The sequence below is a fragment of the Neophocaena asiaeorientalis genome, unplaced genomic scaffold (assembly GCF_003031525.2).
Source record: "Neophocaena asiaeorientalis asiaeorientalis breed wild unplaced genomic scaffold, Neophocaena_asiaeorientalis_V1.1 scaffold558, whole genome shotgun sequence".
Classification (NCBI taxonomy): domain Eukaryota; kingdom Metazoa; phylum Chordata; class Mammalia; order Artiodactyla; family Phocoenidae; genus Neophocaena; species Neophocaena asiaeorientalis.
The window spans coordinates 1,141,080-1,160,723 of record NW_020172780.1 but is presented as its reverse complement, the minus strand read 5'-3'; the positions used below and the strand labels follow the sequence as shown (position 1 = coordinate 1,160,723).

At 39.3% G+C, this 19,644-nt stretch overlaps 1 protein-coding gene across 1 annotated transcript in view; it reads left to right on the top strand.

The window, feature by feature from the left end:
• The window catches only part of WNK2 (WNK lysine deficient protein kinase 2), a 151,721-nt gene that overhangs the window by 70,866 nt on the left and 61,211 nt on the right, over positions 1-19,644 (top strand). The window contains exons 15-19 of the mRNA XM_024741334.1: positions 415-583; positions 670-786; positions 1,175-1,345; positions 1,616-1,661; positions 2,176-2,295. Of these exons, the coding sequence (XP_024597102.1) occupies positions 415-583; positions 670-786; positions 1,175-1,345; positions 1,616-1,661; positions 2,176-2,295 (623 nt within the window). The remainder of the gene's footprint in view (positions 1-414; positions 584-669; positions 787-1,174; positions 1,346-1,615; positions 1,662-2,175; positions 2,296-19,644) is intronic.

The following is a 19,644-nucleotide window of genomic DNA, read 5'->3' as shown; positions in this document are numbered from 1 at the left end:
AAGTCTCCTCAAATCCTACAACAGCTCCATCTGGTTGGCGTGTTCCCCTTGCTGTTGAACAGATGGGGGAACCGAGGCACAGGGGAGGATTGTGTCTTAATCCTGACATTTACTGTAAGCCGAATAAGCTTGATTCACAGGCCAGGAGCCGAGAGGACCTAGGTCCTGGGTCAGAAAGGCCATGTGTTCTCTACGACTCCAACACTGCCTAGGACAGATGTTACAGGGGGAGAAGGGCAGCAGGCTCAGGGGTCTCTCTCCTGGGCATGGCCAGCTTTAGACTCTCTAGGTTTTCCAGGTGAGCACACCCAGACAGTAAAGCTTCTGGCTGTTTCCCGAAAAGCCAAGTTTCCACGTGAGGCAGGCTTGCAGGCCCTTCCCTTGGGTACTGTAACATTCTTGGTTTTTGTGTAGCTACGGAGGTTCTGACGTCACTTCTGGAAGAGAGATGAGTGACAGCTGTGAAGGTGCATTTGGTGGGGGGAAGCTGGAAGGCAAGGCCGCTCGGAGACATCACCGCAGGTCCACGCGTGCACGCTCCCGCCAGGAGAGAGCCAGCCGGCCCCGGCTGACCATCCTGAATGTGAGTAGCCAGGCAGAACGGGCCGGCAAGACAGGGCTGGCTAGTCACGGTCTCCTCCCTGGTCTCACTGCCTGAATGTCCTGTAGGTGTGCAACACAGGTGACAAGATGGTGGAGTGCCAGCTGGAGACACACAACCACAAGATGGTGACGTTCAAGTTCGACCTGGATGGGGATGCACCTGACGAGATTGCTACCTACATGGTGAGGCTAGGTGTCCTGCCTGGTCAGATGAGTCAGTGGCCCTTCCCCTGGGACTGACTGTGAGGCTGTCTCCCTGTGTCCTATGGGCGCATGCCTGCCAACCCCACTGAAGAGAATATTGGTTGCCAGCCTTACCTGTCCTCCCGCCTCTGCAGGTGGCTGCCTTTTGTGGGCAGCACTGGCCCATCACCTGGAGGGCCTGCTTCTCAAGCTGTGGCTTCTCTTGCTAAACCGTGCAGCCCTGATGTTGGGAACTGGGCTTCCTGGCTGTGTCTCCCCTCTTGGGCTTAGTCCAGAGTAGAAGTCAAGCAAATCAATCAGTGAAGACCCAGTGTGGCCAGTGGCCCGAGGTACATCCCCACCAGCAGGGTTGCATGTGCTGTTGCAGGTAGATCACGACTTCATCCTGCAGGCTGAGCGGGAGACATTCATTGAGCAGATGAAGGACGTCATGGACAAGGCAGAGGACATGCTCAGTGAGGACACGGATGTGGACCGTGGCTCTGACCCTGGGGTGAGCCCGCCGCACCTCAGCACCTGTGGCCTGGGTTCTGGGGAGGTAAGTCCCGGGTAAGAGGTCCCAGGAGGGTCTGGGCCTGCTTATCCCCCAACTCCAGGCTCTGTGAGTACAACACTGTGATGTCGCCTGCTGGAGGAGTCTGTAGGCCATGCAGTGTTGGGTGAGGTGGCTGGGAGGGTGGGCGCCTTCAGTTCAGTTAGAAATGTCCGAGCTCCTGAGGCCCCTCAGATGATTTGAGGCAGTGCTGTGCTCTGAAGGAAGTTCTTGTTCCACGCAGTCTGCTGAGTTCTGATCCTTTACCTCCTTCAGGAGAGTCGCCAACCCCAAGCGAATGCCCCGGTGTATCAGCAAAATGGTATGTCTCCTTTCAAGCCTACACCTGCCAATCAGACATGCATTTGGAGGAGGCATATCTGTCATTGTCCCTTCTCTGCCTTCCAGCAGGCATTTGATAAGAGCCCCACGATGAGCATATTGTAAGGGGTTTTGACTACCACACGGCGGGGGGGTTCTGGAGTGTGTGGTGAGCGTGCCCCCATCGGGGGACAGCTGCCCTGTCTGAGAAGCCATATCTGGTCTGGGTTGGGATGGAGCACTGTGTGGACTCACTGCTGTCTGCTGGTCCCCCAGCCAGCATTACCCCTTCAGTGATGCACCACAGGTGTCCTGGGACATAAGCCTGTGCTGGGGGGACTTGTGAGAGCCTCTGCCAGTGAGGACCCCCTGAGTGGGTTGCACATCCTCCCCACTGGTGTGAGAGGAGTTCCCCAAATCCCCATACGGCAGGTCTGGTGCTGGTGGGGAGGGGTCATGCCAGCCTTGGGAGAAACCTGCTCACTCTCACCAGCTGTTTTTGCCCTGCCTCTTAGTCCTTCACACTGGGAAGAGGTGGTTTATCATCTGTCCAGTGGCTGAGCATCCAGCAGCAGAGGCCCCCGAATCTTCACCCCCACTTCCTCTGAGCTCCCTGCAGCCAGACACCAGCCAAGGTATGAGCAGCCAGAACCCCTCAAACCTTCCTCCTTGATAATTAGGTGTGCCTCCTGTGTATTGCTCCACATCACCTCATTGTCCTCAGCCTGGCTTTACCTGTGCTTATGTTTTGCCAGCAGGTGCTGTGTGCCCAGCAAAGTGCAAGGGCCTCACCCTGCACTGTTGCCCCAAAATGCAGAGCAGTCTGTGGGGCTGTGTCCTTGTCTGTATCCCTGTCCTAGTTTTCCACCAAATGAGCCAAGTCAAGGTGGCACTTAGGCTTGGGCCTGCCAGTTACCTTCACAGTGCAGGTGAGGCACATGGGCTGCACAGGTGTGTGCTGAAAGGGCTCTGCGCTTGCCCTTTCTTACCAGTATTGTTGTGGGAAGAAGTCTCAAAGAAAATCAGAAAACATTTTGATATGGACAAGAATGAAAATACAACATATTAAAATATGTGGGATGCAGCTAAAACAGTAATTAAAGGGAAATTTATAGCACTAAATGGTTAGAGGAAGAAAGAGATCTCAAATCAGTATCCCAAGTTTTCATTTTGAGAAATTAGGAAAACTAGAACAAAACCGAAAGCAAGCAGAAGGAAGGAAATAAAGATAAGAGCAGAAATCAATGAAATTTGAGACAAAAACAATAATAAAAACAATGAAACCAAAAACTGATTCTTTGAAAAGAATTAATAAAATGATTAACTTCTTGTAAGACTGACAAAGAAAAAGACACAAAATACCAATATCAGGAATAAAAAAGGAGACCACTACAGATCTTGCGTAAAAGGATACTAGTCATGGAATACTATGAACAAACCTGCACACATAAATTTGACAACTTAGATGAAACAGACTAATTCTGAAAGCCACAAACTACTGAAACTCATCCAAGGTGGAATAGATAACCTGAATACTCCTATTAACAAGATTGAATTTGCATCAAAAAATCTCCCAAAGGAATTTTCTAGGCCCAGATAGTTTCACTGGTAAATTCTATCAAACATTTAATAAAGGAAATAACACCAATTCTATACAGTCTCATCCAGAAAATGGAAGAGGAAGGAACACTTCTCAAATAATTTTATGAAGCGAGCGTCACCCTTATATCAAAACCACACAAAGGCAGTACAAAAAAAGAGTGACAGATGCTAATCTTTCAGGGATACAGAGGGGGAAAAAAACACTCAATAACATATCAAAAAGTCAAATCTAGAAATTTATAAAAAAAGTAATATGCCATAACAAAGTGGAGTATATCCTGGGAAGGCAATATTCAAAAATCAATTAATTCACCATATAATGTCAATGGGAATTTCCTTTCTCTACAAAGGGAAAGATACATGATCATATCAGTTGATACAGAAAATGTGACAAAATACAACATCCATTTATGATAAAAATGCTCAGCAAACTAGCGATAAAAGGGAACATCCTCAACCTGATAAAGGGCATCTACAGAAAACTGACAGCTAGCATCATATTTAGTGGTGAAAAGCTAAATGTGTTTTCCCAGAGATTGGGATCAAGGCATAGATGTCCACTCTCTCTATTCCTATTCAACATCACACTAGAAATCTTAGATTCCAGATGGGCAAGAAACAGAAATAAAAGGCATGTGGATTGAAAAGGAAGAAATAAAACTGTCTCTGCAGCTAATATGATTTTATGTGGAAAAAATCACAAGCATTCTTAACAACAGACAACTCTTAGAACACAGGATTTAGCAAAATCACAGGATATATAATCAACAACAAACATAACTATATTTCTATGCTGACAGTGAACAATTAAAAACTAAAAATTTGAAAGAATACTATTTACAGTGACTCAAAAAAAAGATAATAGCTATAAATGTAACAAAACATATATAGAATCTGTATGGTGAAAACTACAAAATATTGATGAAATGGATTAGAGATGACCTAAATAAATGGAGAAACATTCTATGTTTATGGATTGGAAGACTCAACATAGTAAAAATGTCAGTTCTTCCCAAAGTGATATATAGATTTAATGCAATACCAGTAAAAATTCAAACAGGATAATTTTTGCAGATATAGGCAGTCTGACTCTAAAATTTATATGGAAGTACAAAGGTAATTTAAATAGCTAAAGCAGTTTTGAAAAAGGAGAATGAAGTTGGAGGCATCACACGACTCAGTATTAAGGCTTATTTTAATGTTACAGTAATCCAGAAAGCTCAGTATTGGCAAAGGGATTGGCACATAGATAAGTGGAAAAGAATAGAAAGCCCAGAAATAGATCCATAGAAATACGGCCATTTGATTTTTTGACAAAGATGCAAAAGCAATTCTATGTAGAAAGGATAGTCTTTTCAATAAATGGTGTTGGACTAGTTGCTTATACATATGCAATAATTGAACCTTGACCTATGCCTGACATCTTATATAATAATTAACTCAAATTTCATTGTATATCCAAATATAAAATGTAAAACTATAACTTTTAGAAAAAAACTTCGGAGAAAACCTTTTGTGACCTGAGCCAGGGAGTCGTTAGATCTAACACCAAAAGCATAACCCATAAAAGAAGAAAATGGATAAATCAGACATCATCAAAATAAAACTCTTTTGCTCTGTGAAAACCACTGTTAAGAGAATGAAAAGACAATCTGCAGACTGGGAGAAAATAATTGCAAATTACATATTCAGCATAGTATTCGTTCCTGAAATATATAAAGAATTCTCAAAACTCATCAGTAAGGAAACAAAGAACTCAACTAAAAAATGGACAGTGGACTTGAATAGACAACTTCCTTAAAGAGAACATAAGGATAGCAGTTAGGCACATTAAAAAAAATTAATGTCATTGACTACCAGGGAAATGCAAATAAAAGCCATAGTGAAGGGTCACCACGCACTTGTGAGAATGGCTAAGCTAACAATACTAAGTTTTGGTGTGGATATGGAGCAACTGGATCTCTCATGTTAGTGGGAATGCAAAATGGTATAGCTATTCTGGAAAATAGTTGGGCATTTTAAAAATAAAAGATGATATACTTAGTATATGACAACAATTTCAATCCTCAGTATTTATCCAGGAGAAATAAAAAATCATGTTCAGTAAACACATATATAAGTGTTTATAGCAGTTCAGTTGCCTAATTGCCCAAACTGGAAACAACCCAAATATCCTGCAGTGGGTGAATGGAAAAACAAACTATGGTGCTTTGAAAAAGAAACAACTATTGACACATGCAACAGTATGAGTGAACCCCAAAGGCTTACTGAGTGAAAGAAGCTAGTCTCAAAAGGCTACATACTGTATAATCCCATTTATAATGACATTCTCAAAAAAACTATAGATAGAGAACAGATCAGTGTTTGCAAGGAGTCAGAGGTAGGGGGAGAATGTGAGTATAAAGGGATAAACCAATGACATTGTTTTGAGGTGACTGAATTGTTCTGTATTGATTATGGTAATAATTCTATGGATATATGGTGCTAAAGTTCTCAGAACTCTACATCTAAAGAAAAACTCCCATTTTACTGTATGATAATTTAAAAAGTGAAAAAAAATATATATGTTGAATATATATGTTGATAATGAGGCAAGATAGCATGAAAGGAAAGCAGCAGCAACAACAGACAATAAAAGAGACCCTCAGACTTCTACTTTAGGCCAAGATGGATAATAGGCACTGGATTTATTTTCCCTCAAAACAACTAAAAAAGCATGCAAAATATATGAAAGAATGTTTTTTAAGACTTTGAACATAAGACAGTGAAGGACATTGATCCCTGAAAAAATCTATGATCATTTCAGCTGACTGCACTGAGAAAGTTTTCACATCCCAGAGCATGGAGGGAGGGACCCAGGTAGAGCTCAGCAGACTACCTGTGGTGAGGAGACTGACCTGAGAGTCTGAGAAAGCCCGAGGGCAAGAGTTGGCTGGGTAGAGTTCTGGAGAGGAGAGAGCAGCACAAAGAGAAAAGTCTGTGGATTGACAGAGGATTCTCCTTGATTATTTTGCAGAGTAATGTATGTGAGGAAACTAGCCAATGCCAGGAAATGAAGCACCCCAAAGGATTAGAGGGAATGGTACTAAAGCCCATATGGACCAGAATGTCTGTTCCTACCAGTTAGCTGGAAGGACTTATAATTCAAGGGACATTGGGTAGAGTACTGAAAAGGGCCTTGCCTCAGTTGTGGGGAATAATTAGCCCTAGACTTAAGAACAGGATCTGAAAATATCAAGCCACAGTAGCTTAACTGCATCCCACAACAAAGAATGTTTCTAGGAATACAAATTCATACAGCACCCAAGAAGGCAAATTTTACATTGTCTGGTATCCAATCAAAATTACCAGGCAGGAAGGACAATATGAGAAAAATTCCTCATTCTAATGAACCCATAGCTGACACAGTTGTAAGGATTAGCAGACAAGCACATTAATACAGTTACTACAACTGTATTCCATATGTCCAAAAAACTATAGGAAATAGGAAAGAAATGTAATTTACCATATTGAGAAATTAGGAAAGACAATGCATAAGATTATCTCAATAAATGCAGAAAAGGAATTTCACAAAATTCAACAGCTATAAACATCGTTAGCAAACTCTATATGAACTATATAGGGTTAAACCTGATAAGGTATATGTAAGACCTGTGCAGTGAGAACTACAAAACAATGTGGGTGGAAACCAAAGAAGACCTAAAGAAGTACCCTATTCATGGGTCAGAAGACACAGTATTGTTACAGAGTTAATTCTTTCTCAGTTAATCGATAAATTTTATGCAGCTGCCACAAGAATCCCAGAAGTTTTTTTTCTAGCAATTGAAAAGCCAACCCTATAAAAATGTAAAAGCCATTGGAATTTGGAAATAAGAGAAGTAGATTGGAATGCTAACACTAGCTGATTTCAGGAATTATTATAAAACCATAGTGATCAAGACTGTGTGGTATTGGTATAAATACAGATAAATAGATCAATGGAATAAAATAGAGTCCAGAAATAGACCCAAACACATAGAGACACCTAATTTTTTATAAACATTCAAAGGACATTCAGTGAAGAGAGGACAATCTTTTCAGTCTTACGACTATTGATCATTCATATGTGAAAAATGAATATCCATACTTAACACTATATACAAAAATCAACTCAAAATGGAATGTAAACCTAAATGTAAAACTGAAAACAATGAAACTTATAGTAGGATACACAGGAGAATGTTTGTGTGACCTTGGGTTAGATAGAGATTTCTTAGATATAGCACCAAAGCATGATCTGCAAAAGAAAAAAATTGGTAAATTAATCAAATTCAAAATGTCTACTCTTTGAGAAACAGCAAGGGAATGAAAAGAGAAACCAGAGACTAGGTGAAAATATTTGTTAACCATATATGCAATAAAGGACTTGTGTCCAGATAATATGAGGAACTCTCAAAATGCAGTGAGAAGAAAATAAACAAGCTAACAAAAATATTTGAACAGACACTTCACCTAAGATTTGTGGGTGCCAAATAAGTATATGAAAAGGTAATTATTCAGTAAGAAGCTGCAAATTAAAATCGCAAGAGGATACCACTACACACCTATTAAAATAGCTAAAATTTAAAAGACCGAGTGTTGCTGAGGATGTGGGGGAATTGAAACTCTTATACACTGTATAAAATGGAAAACAGCTGGAGAACCTTGGAAAACAACTTGGTAATGTTTTTAAAAAATAAACATATAAGTGCCATAGGATCTAGTTATTCTGTTCCTTGGTACGTATCCAAGAGAAATGAAAGCAGATGTCCATACAAACACTTACACAGCATGTTCATAGCAGCTTTATTTATAATAGCTGGAACGTAGCAATAGCTCACATGAACAGAAAAACATATTGTGATTTATCCATACCGTATAACACTACTCTGCGATAAAAAGGAATGAACAACTGATATTCATTATAGTATGGGTGATACTCAGAATACGTCAGTGAAAGATGCCAAACAAAAAAATAATGCATGCTACATGATTGCATTTATGTAAAAGGCTAGAAAATGCAGACTAATTTATAGGGATGGAAAACAGACGAGTGGTTGTCTGGGAATGAGGTTGTGGTAGGAAAGGAAGGGAGGTATAGATTACAAGGTTCATGAAGAAATAGTTGGGAGAATGATGGACATATACATTATATTGATGGTGGTGAAAGTTTTGCTTATATGCCTGTGTCAGTACTTACAAACTCTACACTATAAATATGTACAGTTCATTGCATGTCAATTATTCTTCAACATAGTGGTTAAAAACCAAACAACGGTTACAAAGAAAGCTAACTCTCAGGGGCTCCAGATAGTGGAGTTACCAGACAGGTAACTGCTTACTTAGTGTTAAAATAAATAAATGACTAGAGTGAAACTTTTGGGAGAGAATTGGAAAGTATACCAAAAAAACCAAACCAAAAAATTCACCCTTCAAAAACAAACTCAAATGGAAATTCTGGAGCTGAAAGTTACAGTAGTTAAGATTAAGACCTCACTGGATAGTTTGTACACTGCTGGAGAGAGAATTTGCAAACTGAAAGGTAACTTAAAAGAAAATACTTAAAGTAGAATAATGATATCAAAACTGATGAAAAACAAAAGAGGAGCTAAGGAATGTAGGGGTTACTATGAGATAGTTAAACATATATAATTGGAGTCCCAGAAAGTAGAAGAATGAGGCAAAATCAAGTTTTAGGAGGTAATGCAGAGAATTGAAAGGCATTAAGACACAAATTCAAGAAGCCCTCCAAACTCTGAGAGAAAAACTACACTTAAATATATTATAGTTAAAGTACTGAATACCAAAGGCAGACCAAAGAATTTAAAGGATGCTAGAGGAAAGAGCAGGTACTTGTTTGGACAGCTCCCATCTCACTAGATACAGTGTTTGCCAGTAGACCAAGGAATACTGCTATCCTCAAAGTGCTAAAGAAAATAAGCATAAACCTTGAATCTCTACCTGGTGGTATCGTCCTACATAATATGAAATGAAGACTAAAGGGATTTATCACCTGCATATTTCAAACAAAGATATACCAGGGGGGATATTTTTAGGCAAAACCCCAGATGGAAGGTCAGAAATACAGGAAGGAATAAAAGTAATGGAATTATAAACACATTGGCAGGTCTAAAGGAATGTCGACTATATAAAAACATAATGTCTTAAGAGATTTGAAATATATTTGTTTTGTTAAAATACATGAAAATAAGGGCATATTTATCAGGGGGAGGGAATTATACTCATAGGACTCCTGGGTTCTTGCACTGTAGGGGAAGAGGGTCGAAATCAAGAATGTATATTGTAGTCTATAGAATACCCTTGTAAGAGTTGTAAAATAGTAGATAACTTTCACACTCATGGGGAGTGGGTAGATGGGGGAGAATTTTTACAAAACAAAAGGCAAAGAAGGAGAGAAAAAGCAACATTGAACATGATGAAAATATAGAAAGTCATTAGTAAGATGGTAGTTTTAACCCCAACAAATGAGTAATTAAATTAAATGTAAATGAAATAAATATCAAAGGTTGTCAAAATGTGAAAGAGAACAAACCAATAACAAACTAAGGTGTAAGAGTACAAAAGGTGAAGAGTAAAGAGCATGCTAATACTAACCTAAAGAAAGCTAGAATAGATCTTTTCTTTTCTTTTTCTTCTTTTTTTTTTTTTTTTTTTTTTTTTTTTTTTTTTTTTTTTTTTTGCTGCTCTTCGTGCCCCTTGCAGTGGAAGTGCAGAGTCTTAACCACTGGACCACCAGGGAAGTCCCATAGAGTAGATCTTTTTATATCAGACAAATAGATTTTAAGACAAAAAAGTAATGGTGAAAGATTCAGCTTTCCAGGAAGATCAAGTAATTCTATATTTGCATGTCTTTTAATAACATCCTCAAAATATATAAAGCAAAAATTAACACAACTAAATGAAAAAATAGAGTAATCTATAATCATCAGGGGAGTTTTAACTTTTAGAATGGGAAGACAAAAACCAATAAGGATATAAAGGATTTCAGCAATAGAATTAGCAGTCTTGTTCTATATGTAGGACACCCAACAGCTGAAGAATGCACATTTTTTCAAGTCCACAAAGAATATTTTAAAATCAGCCATATGCAGGGCACAAAGCAAATCTCAAATTAAAAAGGATCAAAATTATTCAATGCATGTTCTCTAACTACAGTTGGCAGTAAGCTAGAATTTGAAAACAAGAAGATACCTAAAGTCTCCACATGTATGACAGTTAAGAATTGCATCTATAATATCTCATGAAGCAAAGAAATTATAGTGGAAATTGAGAAAATATGCTGAATTATAATGATATAAAATCATGCAAATGAAAATATTACTTATCAAAACATGTGGGTTGCAGCTAAATCTATATTTTGCAGAAACTTTGCTGCCTCAAATGTCCATACTAGAAAAGCAACAAGGCTAAAAATCGACACTCAAAGTATATCCACTGTAAAAAGTTAGAAAGAGAAGAGAAAATTGAATGCAATTAAGAGGAAGAAATAAAACAGATAAATGCCTGAATTAATGAAATATAAAATAAATATAGAATAGAGTGTCAACAAAGCTTAAAGCTGGTTCTTTGAAGTGGCAAATAAAATTGGTGAGCCCCTGGTGATACTGACTGCAGGAGAGAGAGAAGGCACAATCAATATCAGGAATGAAAAATAGGGACATTGCTACAATCTGACAATCATTAAGAAAAAGATAAGTGTACATTCTGTATAACTCCATGCCAATAAATATGAAAACTGGTATGGATGTTGTCCTGGAGAAATATAAGAAGAAAGAGAAAATCTGAAGAGTGCTATAAACATTAAAAAGTTGAATCAGTAATTAAAAACCGTCTCACATTTATGCTTTGTGGTGGCAAGATTGCTGGAACAGCTCAGTGTATAGACTTCCAGATTCAAGTATAGTCAGGAAAGAGAGTTCTCCCTTTTCAGAAGGATTCAGAAATTCTGGGCCTAACTCCACAATGCAGAACTAGGAATAATATCTGTCTCTAAAGCAGTCATGTGACAGGTGGCTGGAATGCACAGACTGACCTGTGCCCAAGTTACATGCACATCCCTGGACAGTGGTTCCCTAGAGGAAATTCAGAGTGCTGCTGCATGAGGGAGGGGATGAATGCTACATAGTCAAACCTGAAACATGTTTATGATAGTGAGAACGGTGGACTTGCTCAAATGTTGGAAAAGAGGTGATAATTGTTGAGAAAAAAGGAAGAGAACAAAAGGTTCATGTGAGGAGTGGAGAATTCTGCCCAGATTAAAAAAAACATTGAAATAGACCCTCCCTCAGAAGATAATGGGGGAGGAGTGACATCAGCAAGATTGCAAAGTAGGAGATATCAGCATTCATCCTCCCATAAAAATAATTGGACATTGATCCATAAATGGAAGCAGCTGTGGGATGGCTCAGGAGTCCAGTTAAGGACACAGTGGAGCAAAAATGGAGAATAACTGCACAGAAGGGATTGTGGGAGATGAGCTTAGATGAGATGTCAGGAGATGGCAAGGACCAAAGAAGGCTGAGGTATCTGTATCAGCCACATTGCCAGTGCCATTGTGGTCCCCAGTGGCCTGCTCTATGGAGGCCCCATTAGCCTTTGCTGCTAAGGACCTCAACAGCCCCCATAGCAGCTGTGGGCTCCCCACAGCTTTCACAGCAGAGGATCCTGTAGTGTTAGCTGGCATGGGCCCCAGTTGTATACTCCACAGAGGCCATTGGGAGCTTTCACCATCGAGGTAACCAACAGCCATCACAACTACAAAACAGCCCAGGGAGGGAGTTGCTGCTGCACCTTATTTCCCCCTCCCCTGGAAGGAGCTTCTCTCTTGCTGCCCTGGGACCAGGGCTGCCAGCTGCCTCCCCCAACCCTGTGCATACCCCAGACCCCAGAAGCCTGGCTATTGCTGTTGCACCCATGCTTCCGATACCAGCTCCATGGTAGCTACCATAAGCTACCACACTTCTGCACCTGAGACACTAGAGCCACCACCATTGTGCGCTAGCCAGCACCCCAGAACCTGGAGCCATCATTGCTCTGTGAGTGCCTGCACTCCAGACCTCTGCTTTGTCTCTGTGCCATCGGCACCTATACATCAAACACCAGTGCTACCACTGCCAGGAGGGTGCCCACAAGCTGGGCCCAGTGCCAAGAGGTATCCCCTCAACAACAAAATCCCCATGGGAGAAAAAGAGATCAGGAGGTGTCCAGAAACTTTTACCACTGTAGATCCCAACAGCCTCCACAGCCACTGCAGCCACCTGCAGTTGAGGACCCCTGCCATCTTTGCTAGTGCTCACCTCAGCTAGATGGAACCACACAGAGACTACACTGCTGGGCCTGCCCTGTACCTGTAATCACTATACCCCACCCAGCCAGTGTCCCTGCACCCACTGGCATGTGAAGGTCTTCCCCACCAAAATCAGTTTGTAAGGTCTAGAAGAGATGAGTGCTCCTTCAGATACACAGATATCAACACGAGGTTACAAGAAACGTGAAAAAGCAAGGAAATATGACACCACCAAAAGGCACAGAATAATTTTCTAGTAACTGACCCCAAAGAATTGAAGATCTATGAATTGTCATAGAATTCAAACTTGTTTTAAGGAAACTTGGTGTGCTACAAGAAAACACATGTAGACAACACAACAAAATTAGGAAAACAATACACAAACAAAATGAGAAGTTCAGCAGAGAAATAGAAATCATAAGAAGACCAAAACAGAAATTCTGGAGCTGAAGAAATACAGTGAATGAGATTAATAAAAAAAAAAAAAAAATGCAGTAGAGAGCATCAACAGCAGACTTGATCAAGCAGAAGACAGAATCTGTGAACTTGAAGATGGGTCATTTGAAATTACCCAGTCATAGAAGAAAAAAGAAAGAGGAATGAAAAAAAGTAAAGAAAGCCTGTATGAATTATGGTGCTCCATCAAGTAAGTAATATTTGCATTGTGGGAGTCCCAGGAGAGGAGAGAGAAAGAAAATGCAGATAGCTTATTTTAAGAAATTCCCAAATTTAGGAAGAGATCATGTACGTCCAGGTACATGAATATCTTAAGTCTCCATATAGATTTAACTTAAAGAAGGCTTTACCAAGATACGTTATAATAAAGCTATAAAAATCAAAGACAGAATTTTGAAAGCAGCAGGAGGGAAAAAAAAAACACCTCGTTTTATATGCAAAAAGGCTTTTAGCAGGTTTCTCAGAAGAAACCTTGTGGGGCAGGAGAGAGTGGAGTGATATATTCCAAGTGCTGAAGAAAAACCCTGGTGACCCAAGAATACTACTTTAACTGGCAATGAAGGAGAAATAAATACATTCCCAAACAAAAGTTGAGGGAGTTCATCACCACTGTACCTGCCTCATGAAAACACAAGAAAGTAAAAAATTCACTGGTAAAGGTAAGTATATAGGCTGTTTTAACTATATTTTTATTGTAAGCTTCATGGTAATCACAAAGTAAATACCTATACATAAAAGATAAAAGAAACAAAGTGTACCATTACAGAAAATGATCAAATCACAAAGGAAGCTGGAAAGAAAGGAAGAAAGGAACTACAAAACAGTAAGATAACAAGAAGATGGAATAGTATGTCCTTGATTATCAATAATTACTTTAAATGTAAATGGATTAAATTCTCTAATCAATATATAGAGTGGTGGTATGAATTAAAAAAAAAAGACAAAACTATATGCTGCCTACAAGAGACTCACTTCAACTTTAATGGCATACATATGCTGAAACTGAAGGATGGTAACATATATTCCAGGCTGATGGAAACCAAAAGAGAGCAGGGCAGTTACATTTATATCAGACAAAATGGCTGTAAGTCAAGATCTATGACAAGAGACAATGAAAGTCATTATATAATGATAAAGAAATCAGTTAGTTTATCAAGAGGATATAGCAATTGTAAATATATGTACCCAACATCAGAGCAACTACATATATTAAATATTAACAGCTCTTCAGGCAGAAATAGACAGCAGTGCACTAATAGTAGGGGACTTAAGTACTTCACTTACAATAATGGAGAGACTTTCCAGACAAAAAATCCATAAGGAAATATTGGACTTCAGTGGCACTTCAGAACAAATGGACCGTAACAGACGTAAACAGAACATTCTACCCAACAGCAGCAGAATACACGTTCTTCTCAAGTGCACATGGAACATTCTCAAGGATAGATCATTTGTTAGATTACAAAACAAGTCTTAACAAATTTAAGAAGATTGAAATCACATCAGTTTATCTTTTCCAACCACAGTGGTATGAAACTGGAAATCAATAACAGGAGGAAAGCTGGAAAATGCACAAATATGTGGAAATTAAGCAACCCGTTTCTGAATAACAAATGGGTGAAAGAAATAGAAAAAGAAATAAAAATATCTTGATACAAATGAAGATGGAAACAGAGCATACCAAAACTTATGTAATTCAGCACAAGCAATTTTCAGAGGAAATTTATAGTGATAAAAACCTGTATTAAGAAACAAGGAAGATGTCAAATAAACAATTTAAGTTCACACCTCAAGGAACTAGAAAAAGGACAAAATTAGTCCAAAGTTAGCAGAAGGAAGGAAACAACAAAATTCAGAGCAGAAATAGAGATTAGAAAAAATATAGAAAAGATCAACAAAACTAAGAGATAGTTTTTTGAAAAGTTAAACAAAATCAGCAAACTTTTAGCTAGGCTAAGAAAATAAAATCAGAATTGAAAGAGGAGACATTACAACGGATGCCACAGAAATACAAAGAATCATGAGAGAATAACATGAACAACTCAACACACCAAAATATTGGATAACCTAGAAAAATGGATAATTCCTGGAAACATACAGCCTACCAAGACTGAATCATGAAGAAATAGAAAATCTGAATGGACTTATAACTAGTGGGAGAGTAAATCAGTAATCAAAAATCTCCCAACAAAGGAAAAGTCCAGGACCAGATAACTTCAATGGTGAATTCTACCAAATATTTAAAGAAGAATTAACACCATTCCTTTGTAAACTCTTCCAAAAAAATTGAAGAGGAGATAACACTTCCAAACTAATTTTACTAGGCCAGCATTACCCTGATATCAAAGCCAGACAAGGCTACTACAAGAAAAGAAAATTATAGGCCAGTATCCTTTATGAATCTATATTGCATCTATATGCCAAAACTCTCAACAAAATACTACCAAATTGAATCAACAGCACATTAAAAGAATCATACACCACAATCATGTGGGGTTTATTCCTGAGATGCAAGGATGGTTCAACATAAGCAAATCAATAAATGTGATACAACACATTAACAGAATGTGTTAATAAGCAAATCAATAAATGTGATACAACACATTAACAGAATGTGTTAATAAGCAAATCAATAAATGTGATACAACACATTAACAGAATGTGTTAATAAGCAAATCAATAAATGTGATACAACACATTAACAGAATGAAAAATGAAATCTTGTGATCATCTCAATAGATGCAGTAAAAAGCATTTGAAAAAATGCTTTCATCCTTTCATGATTAAAAAGATCTCAACAGGGCTTCCCTGGTGGCGCAGTGGTTGAGAGTCCGCCTGCCGATGCAGGAGACACGGGTTCGTGCCCCGGTCCGGGAGGATCCCACGTGCCGCGGAGCGGCTGGGCCCGTGAGCCATGGCCGCTGAGCCTGTGTGTCCGGAGCCTGTGCTCCATAACTGGAGAGGCCACAGCAGTGAGAGGCCCACGTACCGCAAAAAAAAAAAAAAAAAAGATCTCAACAAATAAGGTGTAAAAGGAATGTACATCAACATAATAAAGGCCATATACAACCAGCTCACATCTAACATCATACTCAATGGTGAAAAGCTAAAGCTTTTGCTCTTAGTTTAGGAACAAGACAAGGATGCACACTCTCATTACTTCTATTCAGCATCATCCTGGAAGCCCTAGCCAGAGCAGTTAGGCAAGAAAAAAAAATAAAAGGCATCCCAATCAGAAAGGGAGAAGTAAAATTGTATCTGTTTGCAGATGACATAATCTAATATATAGAAAACCTTAAAGACTCCATCAAAAAACTATTAGAGGGCTTCCCTGGTGGCACAGTCGTTGAGAGTCCGCCTGCTGATGCAGGGGACATGGGTTCGTGCCCTGGTCCGGGAAGATCCCACATGCCGCGGAGCGGCTAGGCCCGTGAGCCATGGCCACTGAGCCTGTGCGTCCAGAGCCTGTGCTCTGCAACGGGAGAGGCCATGACAGTGAGAGAGGCCCATGTACCGCAAAAAAAACCAAAAACCAAAACAAAACAAAACTGTTAGAACTAATAAACTCAGTGAAGTTGCAGAATATAAAATCAATATTCAAAAATCAGTTTCATTTCTATAAACTAATAACAAACTAGCTGAAAGATAAATTAAGAAAGCAGTCCCATTTGTAATAACATCATACCCAGGATTAAATTTCACCAGGAGATAAAAGCCCTGTGCACTGAAAACTATGAGACATTGATGAAAGAGACTGAAATAAATGGAACCATATCTCATGTTCTTTAATTGGAAGAATTAAATGTCTATACTACCCAAAGCCATCTGCAGATTCAGTGCAATCCCCATCAAAATTCCAATGGCATTTTTCACAGAAATAGAAAAAAAAATTCTAGAATTCATATGGAATCACAAAAGAAGCCAAATAGCCAAAGCAATTTTGAGAAATAACAAAGTATATCATTCCCTGAGTTCAAACTATATTACAAAGCTGTAGTAATCAAAACAGTATATGGTATTAGCATAAAAAATAGACATAGACCAGTGGAACAGAATAGAGAGCCCAGAAGTATACCCAAGCATATATGGTCAACTAATCTATGATAAGGGCACCACGTATACACAGTGGGTGAAAGGATAGTCTCTTCAATAAATCATCCTGAGAAAACTGGGTATCCAAACACAGAAAAATGAAATTGGACCCCTATTTCACACCACTCACAAAAATCAACTTAAAATGGATTAAAAACTTAAACTTAAGACCTGATACCTTAAAAATAGAGCTGCCATATGTTCCAGCAATCCCACTTCTGGGTATTTATCCAGAGGAACTGAAATCACTGTCTCGAAGAGATATCTGCACCTCCATGTTCACTGCGGCATTATTCATAGTAGCCAAGATATGGAAACAATTTAAGTGTCACTAGTTGAATGGATAAAGAAAACATGGTAAATACACACAATGGAATATTCAGCCACGAAAAGAAGGAAATCCTGCTATTTGTGACAACATGGATGAAATGAAGGTCATTATGCTAAGTAAAATAAGCCAAGCAGAGAAAGACAAATACTCTTGATCTCAGTTGTATGTGGAATTTGGGGGGAAAAAAAAAGTTGAGCTCATAGAACCAGTGAGTGGAATGGTGGTTGCCAGAGGCAGGTTAAAGAAGCAAGTGATCATCTCAATAGATGGAGGAAAGCATTTGATAAAAGTCAACATCTATTAATGACTTTAAATAATAGGAACATAGGTATAAAAGTGAATTTGTTTAATCTGACAAAGGATATCTATTTAAAAAACAAGAGCAAGTATTATTATTATTATTTTTTTTTTACGGTCCGTGGGCCTCTCACTGCTGCGGCCCCTCCCGTCGCGGAGCACAGGCTCCGGACGCGCAGGCTCAGCAGCCATTGCTCACGGGCCCAGCCGCTCCACGGCATGTGGGATCTTCCCGGACCGGGGCACGAACCCATATCCCCTGCATCGGCAGGCGGACTCTCAACCACTGCGCCACCAGGGAAGCCCCACAGCAAATATTCTTAATGGTGATATGTTGCTTTCTTTTTGAGATGCAGAGCAATATAAAGATACCCGTTATCACCGCTGATTTTTAGTATCCTACTGGAGGTCTTCGATAGTGCAGTGTAGAGTAGGACATTGTAAATGGGTTCCTTGACCCAATTCCAACTTTGTGTGTGTGTGTGTGTGTCTGTGTGTGTGTGTGTCTGTGTGTGTGTGTGGGCTTCCCTACACCAACAAGCAGTTCTCAGATGCCAGCAAGGTGTCTGAGAATTCAACTGAATTCTGACACTTTCTACCTGGAGATAGATTCCACAGGTAAGGGGCTCAGTCCCACTAGACCACCTGCCACTTCAGATGCCGGTCATAAGCCCAGGTTGTTATCTGTGCATCTGACCAACTGGCTACAAACTGGAGTTTCCAATGATGCCCTCTTAAGTCAGGATGCCAATCATAAGTCAAGGTTGTTTCCCATACTTCTGACTGACTGGCTATAAATCAGAGATTCCTGTGACCCCTTCCTTGGGTTGGATTAATTTGCTAGAATTGCTCACAGAACTCAGAGAAACATGTTATTTACTAGATCATCAATTTATTATAAAAGGATACTAAAGTATATGAATCAACAGCCAGACGAAGAGATATATAAGGCAAGGCATTGGGAAAGGGCACGGAGCTTTCATGCCCTTTCCAGGCTCACCACTCTCCCCAATCTCCATGTTAAAAGTTCTAACAATAGTCTAACGGGCATCGATAAGCTGAATATACAGTATTTGTGGAAATGCACAGGCCGGAAAAAACCAAAACACTCTCTAGGGGAAGGACACTGTTCTATTGAATGCCGTGACCAATAACGTAAACGTACAGCCGTGAAATGATACTGGTACAAGGATAGACAAATTGAACAATGGAGTAAAAGCCCAGATGCAAGCCCATATCTCTGTTGACAAGAAAAGTCTAACTGCTAAACGATGGGGACAGGATGTTCTTAAAAAAAGAGGACAATAGGCTGTCCATATGGGGGAAAACCATCCTTGTTTCTAAACTTATACCATAAACCAAACTCATTATAAGTAGATTGTGAATGTCAAAGTAATATAAGAGAATATAATATCTTTATGACTCCAGTGTAGACATAATAAAGTTCACAAAACAACTCTAAAGGAAAGACTGGCAAAAATTTGGTTAAATTTGACTACATTAAAATTAAGAACTATTGTTCATCAAAAGACACCACGAATTGAGCAAATAGGCAAATTACAGAGTGAGAGAAGATATTTACAATGTTTATAACCAACAAAAGCTGGTTCTCATCCAGCATACATAAGGAACTATTACAATCAAAAGGAAAAGAATGATAACTCAATAGAATAGGCAAGGGGCTAGGACAGGTATGTTGTTATAGAGGATAACCAGATAAAGATAAGAAAAGGTGCTAATTTAATTAGTTATCAGGAAAATGCAAATAAAAATCACAATGACGTACCACCTCACCACCTGTCAGGATGGCTATCATAAAAAAATAAAATAAAAACAGAAAGACAAGCATTGGCAATGACGTGGATAAATGGGAACCCTGTG